Source organism: Rhinatrema bivittatum, chromosome 6 (genome assembly GCF_901001135.1).
Source record: "Rhinatrema bivittatum chromosome 6, aRhiBiv1.1, whole genome shotgun sequence".
NCBI lineage: Eukaryota > Metazoa > Chordata > Amphibia > Gymnophiona > Rhinatrematidae > Rhinatrema > Rhinatrema bivittatum.
The window spans coordinates 265,317,715-265,338,636 of record NC_042620.1 but is presented as its reverse complement, the minus strand read 5'-3'; the positions used below and the strand labels follow the sequence as shown (position 1 = coordinate 265,338,636).

The following is a 20,922-nucleotide window of genomic DNA, read 5'->3' as shown; positions in this document are numbered from 1 at the left end:
CACGTATAGCACTGAGCTCCCTTATGGTTCCGGTTGATAAGGGGGGATTGAATTGCCCAGATATTCGGACCTATAACTTAGCAGCACTCTTGAGACATCTTAAGGACATGCTCGAACATACCACCTATTATACCCCGCTAGCAGAGATTCAACGATGGGTGGGGGATCTCTCTTTCAATGTGGCCATTCAGGTGCCCTTGAACCACTTGCCCTCCTTGACGGCAGCACAACCTCTGATCAAGTCCTGCCGTCTCGCATGGGCATTTTTATGTAAGAAACTACATTTCACCTCTACAGTGACGGCCTTTCTGGATATCTGTGGTCATCCTTTGTTTCCCCCGGCGCAAAACTTGTCCACTTTCCATAAATGGAAGGGTCAGGGGCTACAATGGGTGTATCAATGTTATTCTCAGAGCACAGGGCTACTATTTTCCTTTGAGGAACTGCAGGCGACCTATGGTCTCCCGAATTCAGATCACTATGCCTACATCCAATTGCGGCACTTCCTGGAACGCCAGGGCAGTTTTTGCACACCGTCGCCCGCTTTCTGGGCTCTACACAGATTGATAGGGGCAAAGAAACTCAATAAGCCAACGATAGCAACTTACAAACAAGCGCTACAAGCAGTGACCGATGCAGGCGACCTTAACTCTTTGTACGAACGCTGGAAACAATGGCCTCACTTTTCGTTGTCTCGGCAAGCTTTTTTCCAGTGTTTTAAGGTCTTACCTACATGGTCTGAAAGTATTTTATATAGGGAGCTGCAATACAAGTTTCTAAGGCTCTACTATATGACCCCTGAAAAGGCCTTTCGAGCCAACGTCAGTACTTCCCCTACTTGTTTGAAGTGTAATTTGGCGGTGGGCTCCTATTCCCATTGTTTCTGGACCTGCCCAGTGGTGTACGCTTTTTGGGTACAAGTTACACGAACATGTGGGCAACTGCTCAGGAAGCATCTTCCGATGAATCCTATGTGGTGGTTGTTTGGGGTGACACCGATGCTCTCTTTAAAGCCATTGCTGGAGGACCACAAATTCATATGTAAAGCAGGTCTGATAGCGAAGAAGGTGATTCTCACGGGATGGGTAGGAGGGGACCCCCCCAGCCATGAACATTGGTTCACACTCCTTATTAAATTGTATACTTTAGAATTCAGCAGCGCTAGTCACACCTCAGCTAAGCGTCGAGTGGAAGTTGAATCGGTATGGAAACCTTTAAATGCATACCTAAGACCCACTACGGACCCAGGTCAGTAGTTCAATCTCAGGGACCATGCTTAAGCCACCCCCAAGGATACATCACCTTCCATTCCATTACACTACACCACAAAGCTTAGAGGCCACGAGAGTACATTGGCTGTAGCATTCAACATACACTTATAGGGTGGGGGGAGGGAGGGACTGGGTGGTTCGATGGAACGTTTGTTGAATTTTTTTTTTTTTTTTTTTAGTTACCGAAACTATTACGCTTCATGTTCCGTGTCAAAGACGTGGAAGATTGTCAAATGCAGTAGCGGATATGTTTCAGGTGCTGTTTTCTGTTATTGTTCTTGTTATGGATGTTCTATCTAAACCCATAATGTTTGTACAAATGCAATAAAAATATTATACAAAAAAAATAACAGTTAATGGACTTCTCCTCCAAGAACTTATCTAAACCTTTTTTGAACCCAGCTACACTAACCACATCCTCTGGCGGCAAATTCCAGAGCTTTATTGTGCGTTGAGTAAAAAGATTTTTCTCCGATTAGTCTTAAATAATATGCTACTTGCTAACTTCATGGAATGCCCCCTAGTGCTTCTATTATCCAAAAGTGTAAATAACCGATTCACATGTACTCATTCAAGACCTTTCATGATCTTAATGACCTCTATCATATCCCCCCTCAACCGTCTTCTCCAAGCTGAACAGTCCTAACCTCTTCAGCCTTTCCTCATAGGGGAAGCTATTCCATCCCCTTTATCATTTTGGTTGCCCTTCTCTGTACCTTCTCCATCGCAATTATCTTTTTTGAGATGCGGCGACCAGAATTGTACACAGTATTCAAGGTGCGGTCTCACCATTGAGTGATACAGAGGCATTATGATATTTTCATTTTTTTTAACCATTCCCTACCTAATAATTCCTAATATTCTGTTTGTTTTTTGACTGCTGCAGCACACTGAGCTGACGATTTCAAAGTATTATCCACTATGATACCTGGATCTTTTTCCTGGGTGGTAGCTCCTTGTTGCGCGTCCCGGCTACACTGGTGCCACGGCTGGCCCTGCTCACATCGGGTTCCCCTCTGCGTTCAGGGCCCTTTTTGGTAACTGTTTGATTTGAATTTCCTGCCACCCCCTGCCGTTGATGCAGAGAATAATGTTGGAGTTGCATCAAAAGGTGAATCATAAGGCTTAATGGTTAAGGGTAGTAACCGCCGCATCAAGCAAGTTACCCCAATGCTTATTTACCCAGACTGCACAGATCAATGCTTTGTTGGATGCTGTCTGAATGTAAATCCTCTTTTTCACATTTCCCCCTGCCGTTGAAGCAGAGAGCAACACTGTATATGAATTCAAAGTGAAGTATCAGGCTTAATTGGTTTAGGGTAGTAACCGCCGCAATAAGCAAGCTAACACCACGCTAAGGGACCGCACAGTATCACCTCAGGAGGCAAGTGATGCTATACAGAAGTCTTGTCTTTCCGTTATCTCCTTTTGATTCCTTCTTTTCACTCACAGGCAAACCCCGCCCACCGAAGGGAAATGCATGTCAACCATCTGCTGGAGATGGAGAATACTGACGGGCTGAAGTCAGATGTCAGGGCAGGCCCATAGGAAAGTTTGTTCTTCCCTGAATTTTCAATCCTATAGGAGCACAGATCAGTCCAGACAAGTGGGTTTTGCATCCCTACCAGCAGATGAAGGTAGAGAACAAAAACTCTTGAGGCCCTGCTACATATCCAAGAGTGCCACCTGCAGTCCCCTCAGTATTGACCTGTACCCAAGCCAAGAGGTTCAAATTAAACTCCCAACTAAACTAAGGACGAGGAGAGAATACAGTTGGAGCCCTCTATAACTAGGACCCCTTGATTAAAAACAAGGAACATATTAACCTATGTACACTTCAGTAACTTTGCATATATGTTGTCTATTTAATATTTATATTCTTATGTTCAGAAACTCCATTTATTGAAACGCCTTACCGCGACAGTTTTGTTTTATGGAAACCGACCTGATTTGATATTTGTATCGAGAATGTCGGTATATAAAAATGCTAAATAAATAAATAAATAAATATCTGTCTACATACTGTCTCAACAGCATTCAGAAGAGAGGAAGTCTTTCGAAACAAGGGGATAGGTCTCTGGACTGATCTGTGGTATTACAGGAACAAAACTTTCCTTTCCTGTTCATACCCCAGATCAGTGCAGACAAGTGGGATGTACCCAAGCTCCCCTATACTAGGCGGGAACCAGAAAGACCTGCACACAACACATTTTACCCCCAAAAGTTGCCTCCTCTGGTGACCGCACAAACAAGTGGTAATGTTTGGTAAAAGTGTGAAGAGAAGACCATGTTGCAGCCCAACAAATCTCTTGCGGAGATAACCGACAATCCGCCCAGGAAGTTGCCTGTGCCCTAGTAGAATGCACCCCAACTCTTCTGGAGCTAGACGAAACTTACATATATAAGCTGAATTTATAGCCTCCTTCAGCCACCTTGCAATCATCTCTTATCACCTCCATCACCCACCAGTCTGACTTGATCCTGGTCCACTCCTCGTAAAAGAGGGACAGCCTCCCTCCAACTGCCTCCAGAGAGGAGTGGACTTGCCCACCTTCAGTGGCCAATTTTATTTCCATCTCCCCCCTTGGGAACTACCATCCTGAGGAGATCTACACTGCTGCTGAAAGGACAGCTGCCTGCCAGATTCCTGCTTTTGCGCTGTAGACAAGGAGGATCTGCTCAGGTGAAATCTTCTTGCGTCTTGAAAACGAGTACATGGGGGAAAAGGACTTCTTGCTGTATTTCTTGTCCTCAGGTAACTTATTGCCCTTTGACTCCCCCAACTACTTCATGAGTTGCTCCCCCAACTACTTCATGAAGAGGAACTTGCCCTTGAAGGGAAGGTTAGACAGCCGGGCTTTAGACCACATATCCGCTGACCAGTTTTGCAACCACAGCCACCTCTGTGCTGCTACCGCAGAGACCATATTCCTGGCCAAATCATGTCAGAGGGCATCTGCCACATAGGCCACACCCACCTCCAAACAGGCAGCCTGAGCGGACTCCGCCATCATCCCTGGCACCTTCTTGTGCGCCTTCTGCACTCAGCACACGCAGGCTCTCTGCATCAAATTCCCACAGACCGCCACCTGAAGGCTCAAGGCCGAAGCCTCAAACAGCCTCTTCAACAAAAGTTCCAGCTTCTGATCCTGGATAGCCTTTAGAGTGGCCAAACCTGCCACCGGGACAGTTGTCTTCTTGGTCACCGCAAATACTACGGCATCCACCTTGGGAATCTTCCAAGACTCCAGAGTTTGCTCCGGCAAAGGATATAAACTTAGCCATTGCCCTGGCCACCTTCAGGCCCACTTCGGGAGACTCCTTTTCCCAATCCACCAACTTCTTCACCTTCCTGGGCAAAGGAAAAGCTGTAGGGGGGCCCCACAGCCCCACTAGGACCAGGTTCACCCCCCTCATTGTCTGAATCTTCCTTCGTGACCTTAATCCCCAACTCCAACACCTGGGGAATCAGTGGACCTAGTTGTTCTCTGTGGAACAACTGGACCACCCAAGGGTCGTCACCTTCCGCAATCAGGACACTGTCCAAATTCTGCATAGGATCCACTAAAATTGCTGACCAGGACCTTATCCGGGTCCAATGGACCATTCCACCACTGACTGGGCACATTCGACTCTTCCAACGTGGCCCCGTCCTCAGTCGTGGACCGTCCCAGCCCAAGGAGATGCAGGATCCTTCCAGGGCCCGCCAGCTCTTCCCCCCCCCCCACCCCCACCAAGGCTTCTTAGCCATAGGAGATTTTCTGGGAAGTGGCCGCCTGGATCCTGCCTCTTTCATGGCCAAATAGGCCTTATGAAGAAGCAGGACGAAATCTGCTGAAAATTACTCTGAATCTGAAGAGGACCTATCCTGCCCATCATCCCCGCTGGTCCCCTCTCCCTTCCCTGCCACCAGCAGGTCTTAAGTCAACAGAAAATAGCGGAGGAGGGGAGTCCCAAGGCTCTGAAACAGCCTCCTGGCTCCTATGAGCCTACAAAATGGCCACTGGTTCCTGAGCAAAAACCGATACAAGGAGCAATCTTCCAGAAAAGAGAATAAAAACTGTCAACAAAACATGGTGGCTGCATGTGTGACAACCACAGTAGACCCTCAGGAGCCAATGGGATCAACATTTTCAATAAATAAATTTCAAAGTTCTCAACACATACTAACTAAAAAGGTACTTGAGTTGTTGGAAAGATCAAAGATATCAGACTTGGAGGTTCATTCACAACTCCAGCAGTAGGTCACGTTAAAAAAAAAAAAATGCATCCAGTCATGGCTGGGGAGCACATTTCAGAGGTATAGGTAGGCAATGAGCTTGGGAAATAGAGGCAAAACACATATTAGCCTCTTATAAATGAGTGATTTACAAAGCACTGAAGATGTTCAAGAGATGAAAAATGCAGTTGACTGTCCGGGCAAATCTGAACTATCAATTAGCAATGTTCTACATAAACAAACAGGGCGGTATAGGATCAGAGAAACTCTGTTCCGAGGCCCTCAAGATCTGGTTGTGGGCAATACATAGAGAAATCATTCTGGCCTCTGGCTACCTACCCAGAAAGGAAAATATGGTGGCAGACAGCTTAAACAGGTGGCTATAGCCTCACAAATGGGAGATCAACAGAGTACTGTATCACCTTTTCAAGATCTCAGGAACCCCAGAAATGGATCTTTTTACAACCCCATGGAATAGAAAACTCCCAAAATATTGCTTGAGAAAGCTGACAACACGTGAGCCCAAAACATTATCCTGATAAACTGGGGAATGCAATTCCTTTATGCACCCATCACACTAATAGCAAAAAACCAAAAAAACACCCAACAAATAATCAAAAATAAAAGATGAGGCAACTATAATTCTGATAGTATTATACTGGTCTCAACAAGTATTGTTCCCAGCTGTAATAAAATTGACTCATTCAAATCCTATTCGTCTTCCTATCATCTCAGATCTCATATCCCAATTGAGCAACTCAATGCTACATCCAAACCTACAATCAATGGCACTAACAGCATGGATGCTGAAAGCTACATAATACACTTACATCCTTTATGTTTTGAGAAAAAGGTATAGATAGCAAGAAAACTAAGCACAAGGAAATTTTACAATAGTAAAGAGACATGATTTTCCATCTAGTGTTTAAAAAAAAAAAAAAAAAAGGCAGATCCTCTTATTCCGTAGATAAAATACTACAATACCTTCCATGCCTCTCGCAGACAGATCTCAAAACAAAATTTAGTTAAAAATCATTTGAGTACCCTAGCTGCTTACCATTGTCATATACAAGAGCAACTAATTTCACAGCATCCAGAAGTGGCCAGAATCATTAAAGGTTGAAGGAAGACACCACCTTGGGTAAAAAGGAAGGTACCGTCTGCAAGGAAACCCCCTCATCCGAGATTCTCAAAAAGGGCTCCCTACAGGAAAGAGCAGAAATTCTATGCGCCAAACAGATAGCCACCAAAAAGACCACTTTCAAAGTCAGATCCTTCATTGTGGCGCACTGCAAAGGTTCGAAGGGGGGTGCACATAGGCTCCTTAAGACCTTATTAAGGTTCCAGGATGGGCACGGCTGCTGGACAGGAGGGTGCAAATGCTTAGCGCCTCGAAGAAAATTACGCCCGGATGAGCCAAAAGCGATGACCCATGAACCTTGCCTCGGAAACAGCCAAGCATCGCCATCTGAACCTTAAGAGAATTAAAGGACAGCCCTTTTGCCAAACTGTCTTGAAGAAAGGCCAAAATATGTCCCACAGACGGTCGCCACAGGTCTTCCCGCCGACTGAAACACCAGGAATCAAAAACTCTCCACATCCTCGCATAGGCCAGAGAAGTGGAGGTCTTCCTAGATTGCAAGAGTGTAGCAATGACTACATCTGAATAACCTTTTTCCTTCAGCCGCCACCTTTCAAAAGCCAAGCCGCTAGATAGAATCGATCTGTCTGATCTAAACAAATGATGCAATATGTTCACAGTAGATGGGAGAGCCGCAGGGGCTGTCCACTGCTAGGTTGACCTAGTCCGCGAACCATGGATGTCGTGGCCAGTCTGGCTCAACTAGAATCACTGGGCCCAGATGAATCTCTATTCTCCGTAGAATCTTGCCCACCAAAGGCCAGAGAGGGAACATGTACAACAGGACGTCCTTCAGCCAAGGTAGAACTAAGGCATCTACCCCCTCTGCTCCTCTTTCTTGTCTTCGACTGAAGAAACACTGTGCCTTGGCAATTCGGTAGGTCACCATCAAGTGCATGCACAGGGTCCCCCACAGACGACGAACAAGGGACATAGCATCCTCGGACAGTTCCCATTCTCCGGGGTCCAGCTGCTGGCGACTCAGGAAATCCATTTGCACATTGCCTGTGCCTACAATGTGTGAGACAGCCAAATGCTCCAGATGCTGTTCTGCCCAATCTACCAGACGTCAGGCCTCCTCTATCACTGAATGGCTCTTGGTGCTACCCTGGCGATTGATATAAGCCACAGCTGTTGCATTGTCCGACAAGACCCTCACAGGCCGGCTCCTCCCCAAGGGGAGAAATGCTAGTAGGGCCAGATGCATCTCCCTGGTCTCTAGACGATTAATGGACCAGGAAGCTTCCCTCTGAAGACCAGCAGCCTTGCGCCGACTGATGCTGGCATACCACATCCCAACAGAAAAGACTGGCATTGGTAGTAATGACAGTCCAGATCAGGATATCGAGATCCACTCCCCAGCTCAACATGTCCCGGTGGAGCCACCTCAAAAGAGATGAACCGTACAGACTCCGGTAGAAGGAGAGGTAGCTGATAACACTCCAATAACGGGTCCCAGCGAGACAGTAAGGCCAACTGCAGTGGCCTCATGAGAGCGAAAGCCCATGGAACCAACTCCAAGGTAGAAGCCATAAACGCAAGCACTTGTAAATAATCCCAAACCTTGGAAACTCATTTGTCTAACAATCCTCGAACTTGAGCCTGAAGCTTGGTAATCTGTTCCTCAGTAAGGAACACTTTCCCTGTCTTCATATCAAACAGCACACCCAGGAATTCCAGACACTTGGAAGGAACCAGATGAGACTTTGCCAATCCACCCAAGCGATTGGAGTTGCCCGAGCACCAAATCCTCTGCCCTCCGGCAAAGGGATTCCAACTTTGCTGGTCAACAAAGCATCCAGATAGGGATGAACCAGAACACCCTCCCTTCAGAGAGCCGCAGTCACTACGACCATCAATTTGGTGAAAGTCCTGGGTGCCGTAGCCAGGCCGAAGGGGAGAGCACAAAACTGAAAGTATTCACCCAGAATCATGAATCTCATATCTTTGGTGATCTGATCTGATCCAGATATTCAGATAAGCCTCGGTCAAATCCAGAGAGGCCGGATACTCCCGTTTGCGTACTGCCACAATCCCGGACTGCAGTGTTGCCATCCAGAACAGAGGAACTTTCAGAGCCACTTTTACTCTTTTCAAGTCCAGGATTGGGCAGAACATGCCCTCCTTTTTGGGAACAATGAAATAGATGGAGTAGCGGCCGGATCCTTGTTCATCTAGGGGGGGGATGGGGACGATGGCTCCCAATTGACACAGATGTCGGACGGTGGCCCTTACTGCCAGCACCTTCTCCTGGTACGAGAACAGGGACACCAGAAAAAAAAAACCGGTCTCTTAGCGGATGAGCAAACTCTAAATCATAACAGTGTCTTATCACATTTAGGACCTACTCATAAAATAGAGATGTGGCCTATCTGTGGGACAGAGGAGTGGACCAGCCTCATCTCATTGGGAAAACTTGGCACCACTTCCTCCCTGGGAAGGGCCATCTCTGCCAGGTAATGACCTCGAAAGGACAGAGACTAGGAATGTTGGCAACTGGAGACTTGTCTCGGAGGCGAACCAGAGGGTCTGGATCCCCGGAACCTCAGATTCCCTTTGAAGTGGGAACAGGAAGATGGGAAGCTCTTGTCTTTTGGCCTGTCCTCAGGAAACATATGGACTTTATTATTTCCTCAAGGTCTTTGCTGAAGAGCAATTTTCCCTTAAAAGGCAAAGATCTCAACTGCGCCTTAGAGGAGACATCAGTCAACCAATTCCTCAACCAGAGGCAGCGCCTGGTCAAAACCAACATCATCATCCAAGAAGAGATCCTGAGAAGGTCATACAATGCATCAGCACTGTATGCTATGACGGCCTCCAGCCATTCTGCTTGGAGAGCCTCAGACAAAAAAGTCACACTGTAGCTGCTAAACCCAGCAAAGACCAGCTCGCAACATGAAACTGCTACACATAGTGGCCCAAGCGCCAACATCTCAAAAATCTTGAGATGTACCTCCAGTTTCCTGTCCTGAAGATCCCTTAAGGCTGCGGAGCCAGTGACCGGAATGTTGTCTTCCTGGTGACCGCAGAAACTGCAGCATCCACCTTGGGAACCTTGAGCAGGTCGAGCGCCTCCTTGGGCAGCACATACAATCTGTCCATCGCTCTGCTGATCTTCAAACCGGAGTATCCCACTCCTGGAATAATGGAACGGGAAGGACTTTGCTGGACTCCAGAGTCCAACAATGACCGGGTCCACCACTCCCAGCTCGGAATCCTGCCATGGAACCTCAATGCCCAATTTCTCCAACACTGCTGAAATAAGTGGGCTCAGCTCCTTCTTATGGAATAAGCACACCACCTTAGGGTGATCACCCTCAAGGGACGCTCCCTGCATGAGGGTCTGCTCCAGATCCTGGGCTCCTTCCTTCTCAGAGGAGGCAGAGGAAGAATCCGTGTCAGCCGGGGAAGCTGAAGACCTCAGGAGCCACCGGACACCAAGGGCCCCGACCTCTTGGTGGGCTGCCCAAGGCTTCCCTATCAGGACCCCAGCGTGCAACCTTCCTAGCTTTATAGTCTTTATGAAGCAAAAGCACGAAATCGGAGGAAAAAAGAAAAGGATGTATCAGATTGAGCCCCGGGGTCCTCATCGCTCCCAAGAGGGCCTCCAGTGTCCGGATGACCTCCCCCAGAGGCCTGAACCTCTGGAGGCAAAGGGGGAGGGAGGTCCCTACTCTCCTGTGCGGCTGAACGAAAATGTGATAACATAGCCGCTGTTCCCACTGAGCCGACAGCCGGTTCCGCTGAGCCAACAGTGCCGATTGCAGCTTCCTTAAGTCGCAGCGAGCACTGATCGTGCCGTCCGCGTTGCTGCCCGACAGTCCCTCCCCCCCCCCCCCCCCGGGGGAAGCATCAGGAGCAAAGGCTGGCGTGGGAAAGACTCGACCGCGCATCCCTGCAGGTCGAACAGGCTGCACCAGAAGTGGTGTCCGGGCAGACCGTGGCGCAAGGGAAAGAGGCAGCAAGGAGTCGAAGTAAGGAGGAAACCAACATTCTACGAGCCGTCTGCTGAAATAAGGGGCAGAGGAAAGAAAAATCGTGTTAGAGTTTTATTAAAATAAAAAAAAAGAGAAAGAGGCACTTTCCTGAAATAATGAAGCAGGCTCCGTGAAGAGGCAACAGGCTCTGGTGACCCCTGGGTATCAGCCCTGTCCAGCCAGGGATAAGAGCAAAAACAGGGTCCCTGACCCCCTGCTCGAGAGTCTCAAGCCCCAGAAGGGATGGCCCCACCAGGGCCTAACTACTTTCTGGAAGGTGAAGACAGAAAGCCTTTTTTAAATTTTTTTTTTTATTAAAAGGTCAGACTGCAGGCTTTGCACCTCCACCATCTGCTGGAGAGAGAAATACTGAGGGACTGCAGATGGCACCTCGACTTAAGTGGCATTGTAACAAATGCTCCTTTCCCACAATCCTACTCAAAGGTTTCTTTTCCAACCCATCCAAAGTTCCCAAAACATCATAACTCAATTTCATCTTAAGTTGACAGTGGCACTGCCTGTATTCTTTCCCAAGCCACACATACATCTCTTCCTGGTCTAGACTTTGGAAAGGTGCTGCTTTTCTGTAGATCAAAACAGAAGATATACAGAAAAGCACCCAACTGCTTGCATCCTTTGGTCCAAAGAGAAAGGGCCAACCTGTAGGAAAACAGACACTGGCTTCATGGATTTCACAATCCATATTTTGCTATGTAAGAGCTTCCATTTCCTTGACACATTCAGTTTCAGCTCATCAACTGCAAGCTAAAGCAACTACAATTGCTCTGTTAAATGGAGCCACTCCTCAAGAAATTTGCAGAACAGTGATATGGGTACCTTACACACTTTTGAAAAGCAATAGTGCTTGCATAAAAAGAGAGTCAAAGGAGGAGCAATTACTAGGGCAATGTGTGTTTAACAATTAGAAATTAAGTTGGACTCCTCGGTAATCTCAGAAGTGCATTAAATTTCTATCAATACACAGTTCTAAAATAAATGCCAAAATGCACATCCCTGGGCTTGAGAGTTCTCACTTGTGTGGCTTTTTGTACAGCTTGTCCACAAAGTAAGCGAAGTTGCTTACCAGTATCAGGCATGCTCCATGAAAAGCAGTACAAGACAGCCACACGATCCCATTCGCCTTCCAGAAGTTGAAGTACTAGATCTAACTAAAGAAAAACTGAGGTGGTATCATGCAATGGCAATAGCACAGGAAGGAGCAGGCATGTTCTCATAGTTTTTCCAGTACTTTTGGAGCTAGAAGAGACAGCATTGTTTTCCCACGATGGCATCACCCACTTCTGTGGCTGTTTTGTACTGCTGTCCATGGAGAACCCCTGTTGCAGGTAAGTAATTTCACTTTCTTATCTCCTCAAGGTTCAGAAGCTCTCTGTCTAAGACACTCTACACATAGCAGACCAAATGATGCAGCCTCCGAAACTTGAGACCTGATCCCATAAACACAGCGTCTCCCTGTAAGGAAGTTTGCTCTTACCAGCCAATGTAAAGTTTGTCCTGATCACAAAGGATAGCTCAACTCTTCAAACAGAAAGGTGCGACTTGCCACAGTCCAGACTACCCCTGGAAACATAGGGTTCAGGGAAGCTGAATAGGAGGTCCTGCCTTAATTAAGGAGCGATCTAGGACGCTTAAGTCCAAAGAGGAGAAACTGCTGGAGTACTTGGCCAAATTATGTAATAATCCTTTTTTTTTTTTTTTTTAATTAGGTTAACATCCTTTTTTTTGTCAAGAAAAGTTTGCGTCTCGTACATTATTTTTGTCTTAAAGAATCTGTCCAGAAACAAACAGTTTTGTAGATCAAATATAAATTTACAGTAAGAAACAGGAAGTCTCTAGAGTCCTATAGGTGTCTGTTTTACAGTTTGCAAAACCTGGCTTAAAGATCATGCCCATGGGACCCAATTGTGTGGTCCACCTGCCTAAATAATGGCTGTGGGGAGCTCATACATGGAGAACAGCATTTTCCTTCACCACTGGTCTGACTGAAGCACAAGGCGGAGCTGCTACTGAGTTTGCAAAGCTGCTGAGCAGACTTCCCCCCCCCCACACTTTGGAACTCAAGGCTGAGCATTGTGCGAGAGCTCGGCAGTCCTTCCCAGGCCTATACCCACAGAAGAAGGCCAGTAAGTACTAGAATGCAATTTCTGCTTTGAAGCTGCTGATATCAGTTACACTCCCATAAGAAGTAGTTCTCACACATAAGAACATAAGAACATAAGAAAATGCCATACTGGGTCAGACCAAGGGTCCATCAAGCCCAGCATCCTGTTTCCAACAGTGACCAATCCAGGCCATAAGAACCTGGCAAGTACCCAAAAACTAAGTCTATTCCATGTAACCATTGCTAATGGCAGTGGCTATTCTCTAAGTGAACTTAATAGCAGGTAATGGACTTCTCCTCCAAGAACTTATCCAATCCTTTTTTAAACACAGCTATACTAACTGCTGAAAAGTATAACAAAAACAGAGACAAGGACATAGACTGTTTTCTTTGTGATCAATCACAAATGGACCACACTGGTCAAATTCTTACCCCTGAAGAGCACACAATCCTTCAATTACTCATAAATCACCCTGGTCAAACCCAGATCACTAACAGGCAAACCATCCTGGTAATGCACCCACTCATTCTAAATGTCAAGGTCATCTTCCTGATCACTTACTGGCAGAATGCCCTGGTCACCTACGAACAGACCACCCCAGTCACTCACAGACTGCCCTGGTCATACTCGGTGACCGCTCTAAAACAGACTCCCCTTGCTACTCACCTTTGCTTTCCCCTGGAAGTTGAAGGTAAGCACATATTCTCCACGGCGTGTCTCACTCTGGCGCACTAAGAAAACACCATGACTCCCTGCCCCTCCTGCCAACACCAGCTGTGCTGCCTTCAGCCGGGAAAGTGTGCCATGGAACCAGTGGTACTCCGACAGAGGGTGCTCACCATCCCCAAGATCTTGCTCCCCCTGAAAAAGGAATGATCCTGGAGCGCAGAAAGAACAGAAAAGGGGGGAAGAGTATGGGCAGTTACTCCACCTGAGGTGCATTATTATGCCTCCATAAGATCAATGTAATCCTCATGTACTATTGAATAATTAACTAACTATCTCAAGATTATACACTTAACACAAAACCACAGCCTTCACCCCATCCCTGCTCTCAACAAGCTTAGCAATGAACCCACTACTGCTCTCCACAACGCCAACACCAACTCATTATCCGATCCGGACAATTCTCTCGGTCATACCTGCCGCATCAATTGTGTCCGAGAAGGGCGTGTGCTGTGGATTTGGAGGGTAAGACCCTTGCAATCTGTCGGAAGTCTCATCAATAGGGACTCTTGGGGGCAGCTCGGGTGGTAACAACTCCATTGAGTCAAAATGGGAGGCAGTTATGGAGACTGAGCTGGGTGATACAGAGGCCGAGGGTCTGTCAGAGAGGCCACCATAGGCACCTAGAGAGACACAGACAAGGGTGAAAAATCACTTGTGACAGGCAAGACTCTCCCCTCCCAATGAGGGTGAGCTCTCTGTGGGAAGAAGAGACATCAGAAGTCCTCAATATTCTTTCTAGCAATAAAAAACAAATACAAAACATTCTCTGCAAAAAGAAAGAAAAGAATCTTCTATTTATGGAAGTAGCACATTCTGCTAAGAATGGATTTCTTTCCTCACTCACCCTGAGAAAAATGTTCACTGCTCTCAGTGGGAATCATGGGTAGGTCACGGCTGGGCATGCTCTCTGAATGGTTCATACAGGGTAAATCCAGGCTGTCAGTGGTCTCCCTATGCAACCAAAATTTAGGCAAAAATAGGTGAAAAGTTTCAAAACAGACGTTTGGCATTACACAGTATGCATATCGGTGAAATTTATGTGGACACATGAGCAGATGAAACACACGATGGTCTCTTCCCAACTCACTCTCTTTTTAGCAAGGAAGTTCACCACTCACCCAGAGTTCATGCAGTCCTGTATATCTGCCAGCCAGGACCTCATCTGCAGAGAATCCACAGTTTCCAAGATGTATTCTAGTGAGTTTTCCATCTGTTTATGTAAGAGTAAAAAAAAATAGACGCTATTCTATGTGAAAAAAAGAAAACAGCTAAATTATCCCAAGATATCAGCTGCAAGAAGGGATTCAGCGACTGCACTAGACCAGCAATATGGTTTCATGGTGACTAGACACACTTAACAATTGAGCAGGAGCCAGAGACCAGGGAGAAGTGCACAAGCTCTGCCCTTGTGGTACAGACTCACCTTTAAAACAAAGGTGTTCTCCTTGTCTGGCATCTCCAGGGGTGTGGTGGTACGAACATCCATGATAGCGCAGCAAAGAATACTGAGTCGAGCCTTTGTAGACTGAGACAGGGTGGGAGAAGAACAAGAGACAAGTGAGAATGTGGGAGGAGGAAAGAAAGCCATTGTCAGCAAGGTGTATGAGGGTAAGGGAATCGCTTCCCTATAACTGTTCTGATGACAACAGTACAATGAGTCACACTAATGGGTCATGCAACTTCCACTACACATTAAGACTCGGAACTTTTCCAGAGGTTTACACAGAAAATCTTCTGAGCATGTGCAGTGGTTTCCCCCTACACTACCAAACCTGCTGTTCTTCAGTTGCTGGTATAACTTAGTTGAACTTTTAAAAGGGAGGTTGGTGAGAAATGTGGCTCAATATACTACTGGCAAAGAATGACAGCTCCAGATAAGCAACTGCCCTTTCTCTGACAACAGATACAATGAGCCACACTGAGGGGACTATACATATAGAAGGCTGTCTTCCAATAAAAAGTTAGTAAAAACCATGCATATGGTGAAATTACTTCTTACCTGATAACTTCCTTTTCCAGAATACAGGCAGAACAAGTGGGCTATGTACGCAAACTAGCAGATGGAGATAACGATCAACAGGCATGCTGATGTCACTCCTTTTATACCTCCATGCTGACCCCCAGCCTGCCAGTATTCCTGTAATAGTCTAACTGTGGACAACTTCAATTTAAAAAAAAAAAATCACCACAACAATAACTTGTTATTTCCTTATATTTTTTTTTTTTTTTGAGGGGGTGGGGGGAGTGGTAACCGGTGGACATCTAGAATAAAAGCAGCAGTAGAAACAAGAGAGTGAAGAAGAAATGACTCACCTGTAGTGAAGTAGCAAGACACACTACACTTCTGAACTTCAAATCCATGCCCGAAATAACCATTCTGTGCCTTACACAGAACATATATAAAGTACACTGAAAGATACCGGCAGCCTAGGCAGGGCCCAAGACTGGTCTGACTGTATTTGAGGAAAGGAAATTATCAGGTAAGAAGTAATTTCACCTTCCTCTTCATCCAGTCAGACCAGTCCAGGCAGAACAAGTGAAATGTACCCAAGCTACTCCCTAACAAGAGTGGGAAGCAGCCCGAGCCCCTCACAACACTACTGAGGTCAAAGAGGCTTCTTCTCTAGAACTAATATCCAGCCAAACTTAGGAAAGGTATGCAAGGGCAACCAACTCACTCCTTCACAGATATCCAAAAGGAGAAACCAATAACAATCCTGCCCAAGAAACCGCTCATGTTCTCAAGGAATGAGCCCGTACCTGCTTCAGCAAGGGAGCGCCGAACTCCACTTTAAAACAGGGTGCCACAGTGGATCAAGAAGCTGCTTCACCTTTCCACATTACATCAGAGAGAGCAAAGAGGACTGGAATGCCTGAAGGCATTGGTAACCTTGAGATCTCTCAAAAGAAGACGCCTCACATCCAAGGAATGAAGACGTGAACAGTCATCGGAATCTGCTCATTTGCTGGGGCACGGCAAGGAAACAGACTGATTTAAATGAAATTCTAAATCCATTTTTGGCAGCGATAAGAGAATAGTACAAATTTGAACCCTTTCTTTCATATTAAGAGCGGCTTCCTGCAAGAAAGGACCTGCCACTCTGATGTTCTCTGAGCTGAACTAACAGCAACTAGAAAGGCTGTCCAACATTAGCAGGTGCAAGGAAATAGCCTGAAGAGGAACAAACTGCAATTCCACCAAGAACAACAAAACCCAAGATGGAACTGAAATCTGGAGCAGGGGTCGAATATGCTTAGCACCCCTCAAGAATCGAGAAACGTCTGGATGAGAAGCCAGTTGTCTACCTTGAATACAACCTCTATAGCAAGAGAAAGCCACTACTTGTACCTTCACAGGCCAAAGCAATACTGTGCGCTCAGGCTAGGGCACTGGTTAACCCATGGTAGTTGCACATTTTGAATGCGCATCCACAACCTCTTATGCAATAAGGGGATCAGTGTGTCCAAAACGTGCATCCAAACCAGCATGTAGCTAATAGCACTCATCACATATAGATTCATGTTGATAAGTGGATAATAGCTAATAGCCTCATGTAAAACATAAATGTGCACCCTACGCGTGCATTTTCTCTCTCAAAAATTAATGCCTGCCCCAGAGCAGGCATTAAGTCTTGAAGAGCCCCTAAAGTTAACAGAAAAGCAGAAAATACTGCTTTTCTGTAGTTCCTCTGACTTAATATATCATGGCGATTTTAAGTCGGAGGAACTGAAAAAGTAGTAAAGAAAAAATTAAATTAAAAAAAAAAAAAGAAGTCTTGCCGGTGGTCAGGTTAGGAAAATGGATGCTCAATTAATGAGCGTCCATGTTCCTAACCTGTGGTTGTGCACAGGTTAGGAAAAATGGAAGCTTGTAAAATTGAGCGTCCATTTTCCTAACCCACGCACAGCCTCTTCTCCTGGGTGCGCAATGCGACACTAGGAACACACAATTTCCCCTAGCGCCTCCTTTTTAATGCAGCGGCTCATTTACCTACCTCATCGTGCACCCGGGAGAAGTGGATGGGTGCACATTAGGAAAGCGGACGCTCGATCATGAGCGCCCGTTTTTCGTGCACTGATAACGCATTGGCCTGTCAACGTATTAAGAGCAAAGCCATTCGAAAGACCATTTTGCAAAACTTCCTGTACATCTTTAAGAGTTGTGCCACTTTCCACCGGCATGGTTGGTCTCTGTCACCTAACACACTAAGGCATCCACGCTAGGAAACCGAAACGGTCTGTCACCTGTTAATTCAAGGGATAGACTTTGGCCAATGAGCGACTCACCCCACCTTTATAATTGGTCTCCAGAGCCTCCCAATCCAAATCTATCAAAATTTCGCACCAACTGATGAAGGGAAAGAAGCGCCAAGATTTCCACAAACTGACCATTATAGGGTCTTCTCTAAGGACTGAAGCCTCATCTTTCTTGTCAACCATGATCTGCAGCATGCATAGGGATTGAGACAAGAGAGAAGTTAACTCATCCCTAGAAAATAGGTACAGTTTGGTCCTCCCCTTCAGGAGGGACCTCACCTTCCTCCAAGTCCCCTTCACTATCTCCATGGGGGAAATTTTTAAGCCTCTCCAGGGAATTGTCCAAGTGAGACATCCTCTTCGAGTACCCCCCTTGCCCTTTTCTGTCTTCAGGGATCCGGAACCAAAACGTGCAGGAATGGCAGGAGCAGAGGGCACTGGAAGAGCAGGGATGGTTCTAGAAACTGCACCCTGCCTCATTTAAAAGGCTTGCAAACCTTTCAAAATCTCCTGGGAATAAACTGCACAGGACAATGAGGGCACATCCAGGCAGGAAAAACAAACACTGCAGCTGCCGAAGCAGCAACTGCTCTCCGGCCCACTGCTAGATCCAACTGCTGCTCAGGTCTAAGAGGAGGGGGCCCAAGCTCCCCTCCAAGGCCCGCGGCTGCGATAGGGCTGCTGGGCCTTGGACTCTCCATCTGAGGTCTCCTCCAATATAGAGCGCCCAGTCACTATGAAATTGGACCGCAGCATAGTCCTGGCACACCCAGGATGTGGCAGGCAGTGCAGAGCATGGTTTTTACTCCTGAATTCCCTTGCTGTCGTCATTTTGCAAATTCCAGGCTGCTTCAGAAACATGGTGCCCAGTCAAAAACTGTCCAAACTCCCTCAAACTTACTGGGGAAGACCCCAACATTGTCCCCTAAGGCCGAAAAGAACGCTCAATTGCTGAGCAGGCCCTTCAATCACTAAGTAGGAATTTTTTTTGTCCTTATTACATTCTTAAAACAGAAATTTATTTATTTATTTATTTAGCGTTTTTCTATACCAGCATTCATGATTAGAAACCACATCATGCCGGTTTACATAAAACAAGGGGTGAGAACAAGAAACGAAAAAACAAGTGCAAGGAGAACAAAAGTTACATTACAACAGGGTCTTAAAACTGGGAAGAGAAATTAGAATAAGAGAGCCGAACGGTCGGGATTAAAATATTTACATTATTTACATTATGATATGAAATCTATTGTATAGTTTGCTGTTTCTTGTAAAATTGCTGTAATAGGGAAATAGGGATGAAATAGGGATGAAAGCACAAGGGGGGAGGGGGGTGGGAGATACATGACCCTCAAAATCCCCTGGAAGAGCCCTGGTCCTACCTTGCTCAGAGGGTGGGAGAAACTGCCCTCTGGAGTCCATGTCCTTAGTTAAATCTTTTCTCTGTTGAATTTGGAAAGGTTAGGGACCCTACTCCACTAAGGGAGGGAAAACACAAGTCTTTCACCTCAGGAGCTTAGAAGCTTTCCCTGTTCAACCTTAGTAGTCCCAAGCCCACAGCATGGGATGTTTATCAACTACCTGCTGGAAACAAAGGATACTAGCAGGCACATGTCCTAACAGAGGTATATGAGAGGTGACCATCAGCGAGCCTGATGATCTCTGTCTCCATCTACTGGTTGGCGTGCATAACCCGTTTGTTCTGCCTGGACTAGTCTGACTGTATGAAGAGGAAGCCTGGCTTTTCTAGTACTTTTCAACTATAACCCAAATAAAATAGACCTCACCTTTAATCAGACAGAAGTCACTTTCAATAGAATAGGTGCCAGGCCTATGAGCCACCTTCCCTTTAAGTTTGGACTCTAATGGTGCATTTTTTCAAACGTTACCTTGCCTCCAGATAGCTGGTTTGAACCAGTTTACAAGCATTGTTTTACATGAATTGGAAAGTGCTAAAAATGGGAAGACAAGACATGAATAAGGTAACAGGGCAAAAAAACAAAAAATACATTTTGCCACGAGAAACTCATTTATGGATTCTCATACTTTTAATTATTCAACCATGAGACACAAAGATAAGAGGATATCCTGAACCCAACCGAAATGGGAGTTGGTTTCTATTCCACAAAATACCTTTCAAGCCAGACAGACCAAACCTATAATCCCGCCAGGAGGTCTTATTAATGCAATAATGACTGGCAAGAGTGTGGACAAAACTCCACACTAGAGAATTAAAAGTCTTCCTTAAGGATATATACCTAAAATTAGCAACAGATGTTCCCATGGTCATGACAGCATGTGCTTTGACATGTCCTAAGATTAAATCTACCAAGGTATAAATGAGATACAATCTGCTACCCAATTAGAAAAAAGAAAATTGGTTCTTACCTGATAATTTTCGTTCCTGTAGTACCATGGATCAGTCTAGACTCCTGGGTTTTGCCTCCCCTCCAGCAGATTGAGACAGAGAAAGTTTTGACAGACTCTGCCTTATATACCAAAAGGTGTCACCCACAGTCTGCCAGTATTACGCAATGTCAAAGCGGAATGGTTCAAACCAAACTATATACAGGAACTGTAAACTTAAACTGGATAACTGACCCCAACTATAAACCAGACCCATTAAAAAGGGTAAATCAGATTGATCTGCAGACCAGAAATAAACAAATGTGGAAGTAGCGGACTCTCCATTACCTTTAAGCAGAAAGCAGACAGGACTCTGGACTGATCCGTGGTACTACAGGAACGAAAATTATCAGGTAAGAACCAATTTTCTTTTCCCTGTACATACCTGAATCAGTCCAGACTCCTGGGATGTACCAGAGCTTTACTTACCGGGGATGGGATCCGGAGAGGATCCGCTCGCAGTACACCTCCGAAATTTCCTCCCCTCGGATCCTGGGCATCCAACCTGTAATGCCTCACAAAAAGGTATGCAAGGATTTCCATGTAACTGCTCTACAAGTTTCCCGCGAAGAAATCTGTTAACATTCTGCCCAGGAAGCCGCCTAAGAACGTGTGGAATGCACCCAAAGCCCCACTGGTAAGGGCCGACCACGCAGCAAATGCGCAGAATTTATCGCCTCTTTCAGCCATCGGGCTATCGTGGTCTTAGACGCCATATTACCCCTCTTTGGTCATCTCCAGAGGACAAAAAGGTGATCCGAGACTCTAAAATTGTTGGTAACTTCCAAATAACGCAGCA

General features: G+C 46.1%; 1 protein-coding gene across 2 annotated transcripts in view; it reads right to left on the bottom strand.

The window, feature by feature from the left end:
- Positions 1–20,922, bottom strand: part of SH2B1 (SH2B adaptor protein 1) — a 74,726-nt gene that overhangs the window by 23,883 nt on the left and 29,921 nt on the right. For both annotated transcript variants that reach the window (XM_029607115.1, XM_029607114.1), the window contains exons 3-7: positions 14,884–14,985; positions 14,579–14,670; positions 14,305–14,411; positions 13,874–14,080; positions 13,398–13,609 (exon numbers count right to left, since the gene is read on the bottom strand). In XM_029607115.1, the coding sequence (XP_029462975.1) occupies positions 13,398–13,609; positions 13,874–14,080; positions 14,305–14,411; positions 14,579–14,670; positions 14,884–14,985 (720 nt within the window). The remainder of the gene's footprint in view (positions 1–13,397; positions 13,610–13,873; positions 14,081–14,304; positions 14,412–14,578; positions 14,671–14,883; positions 14,986–20,922) is intronic.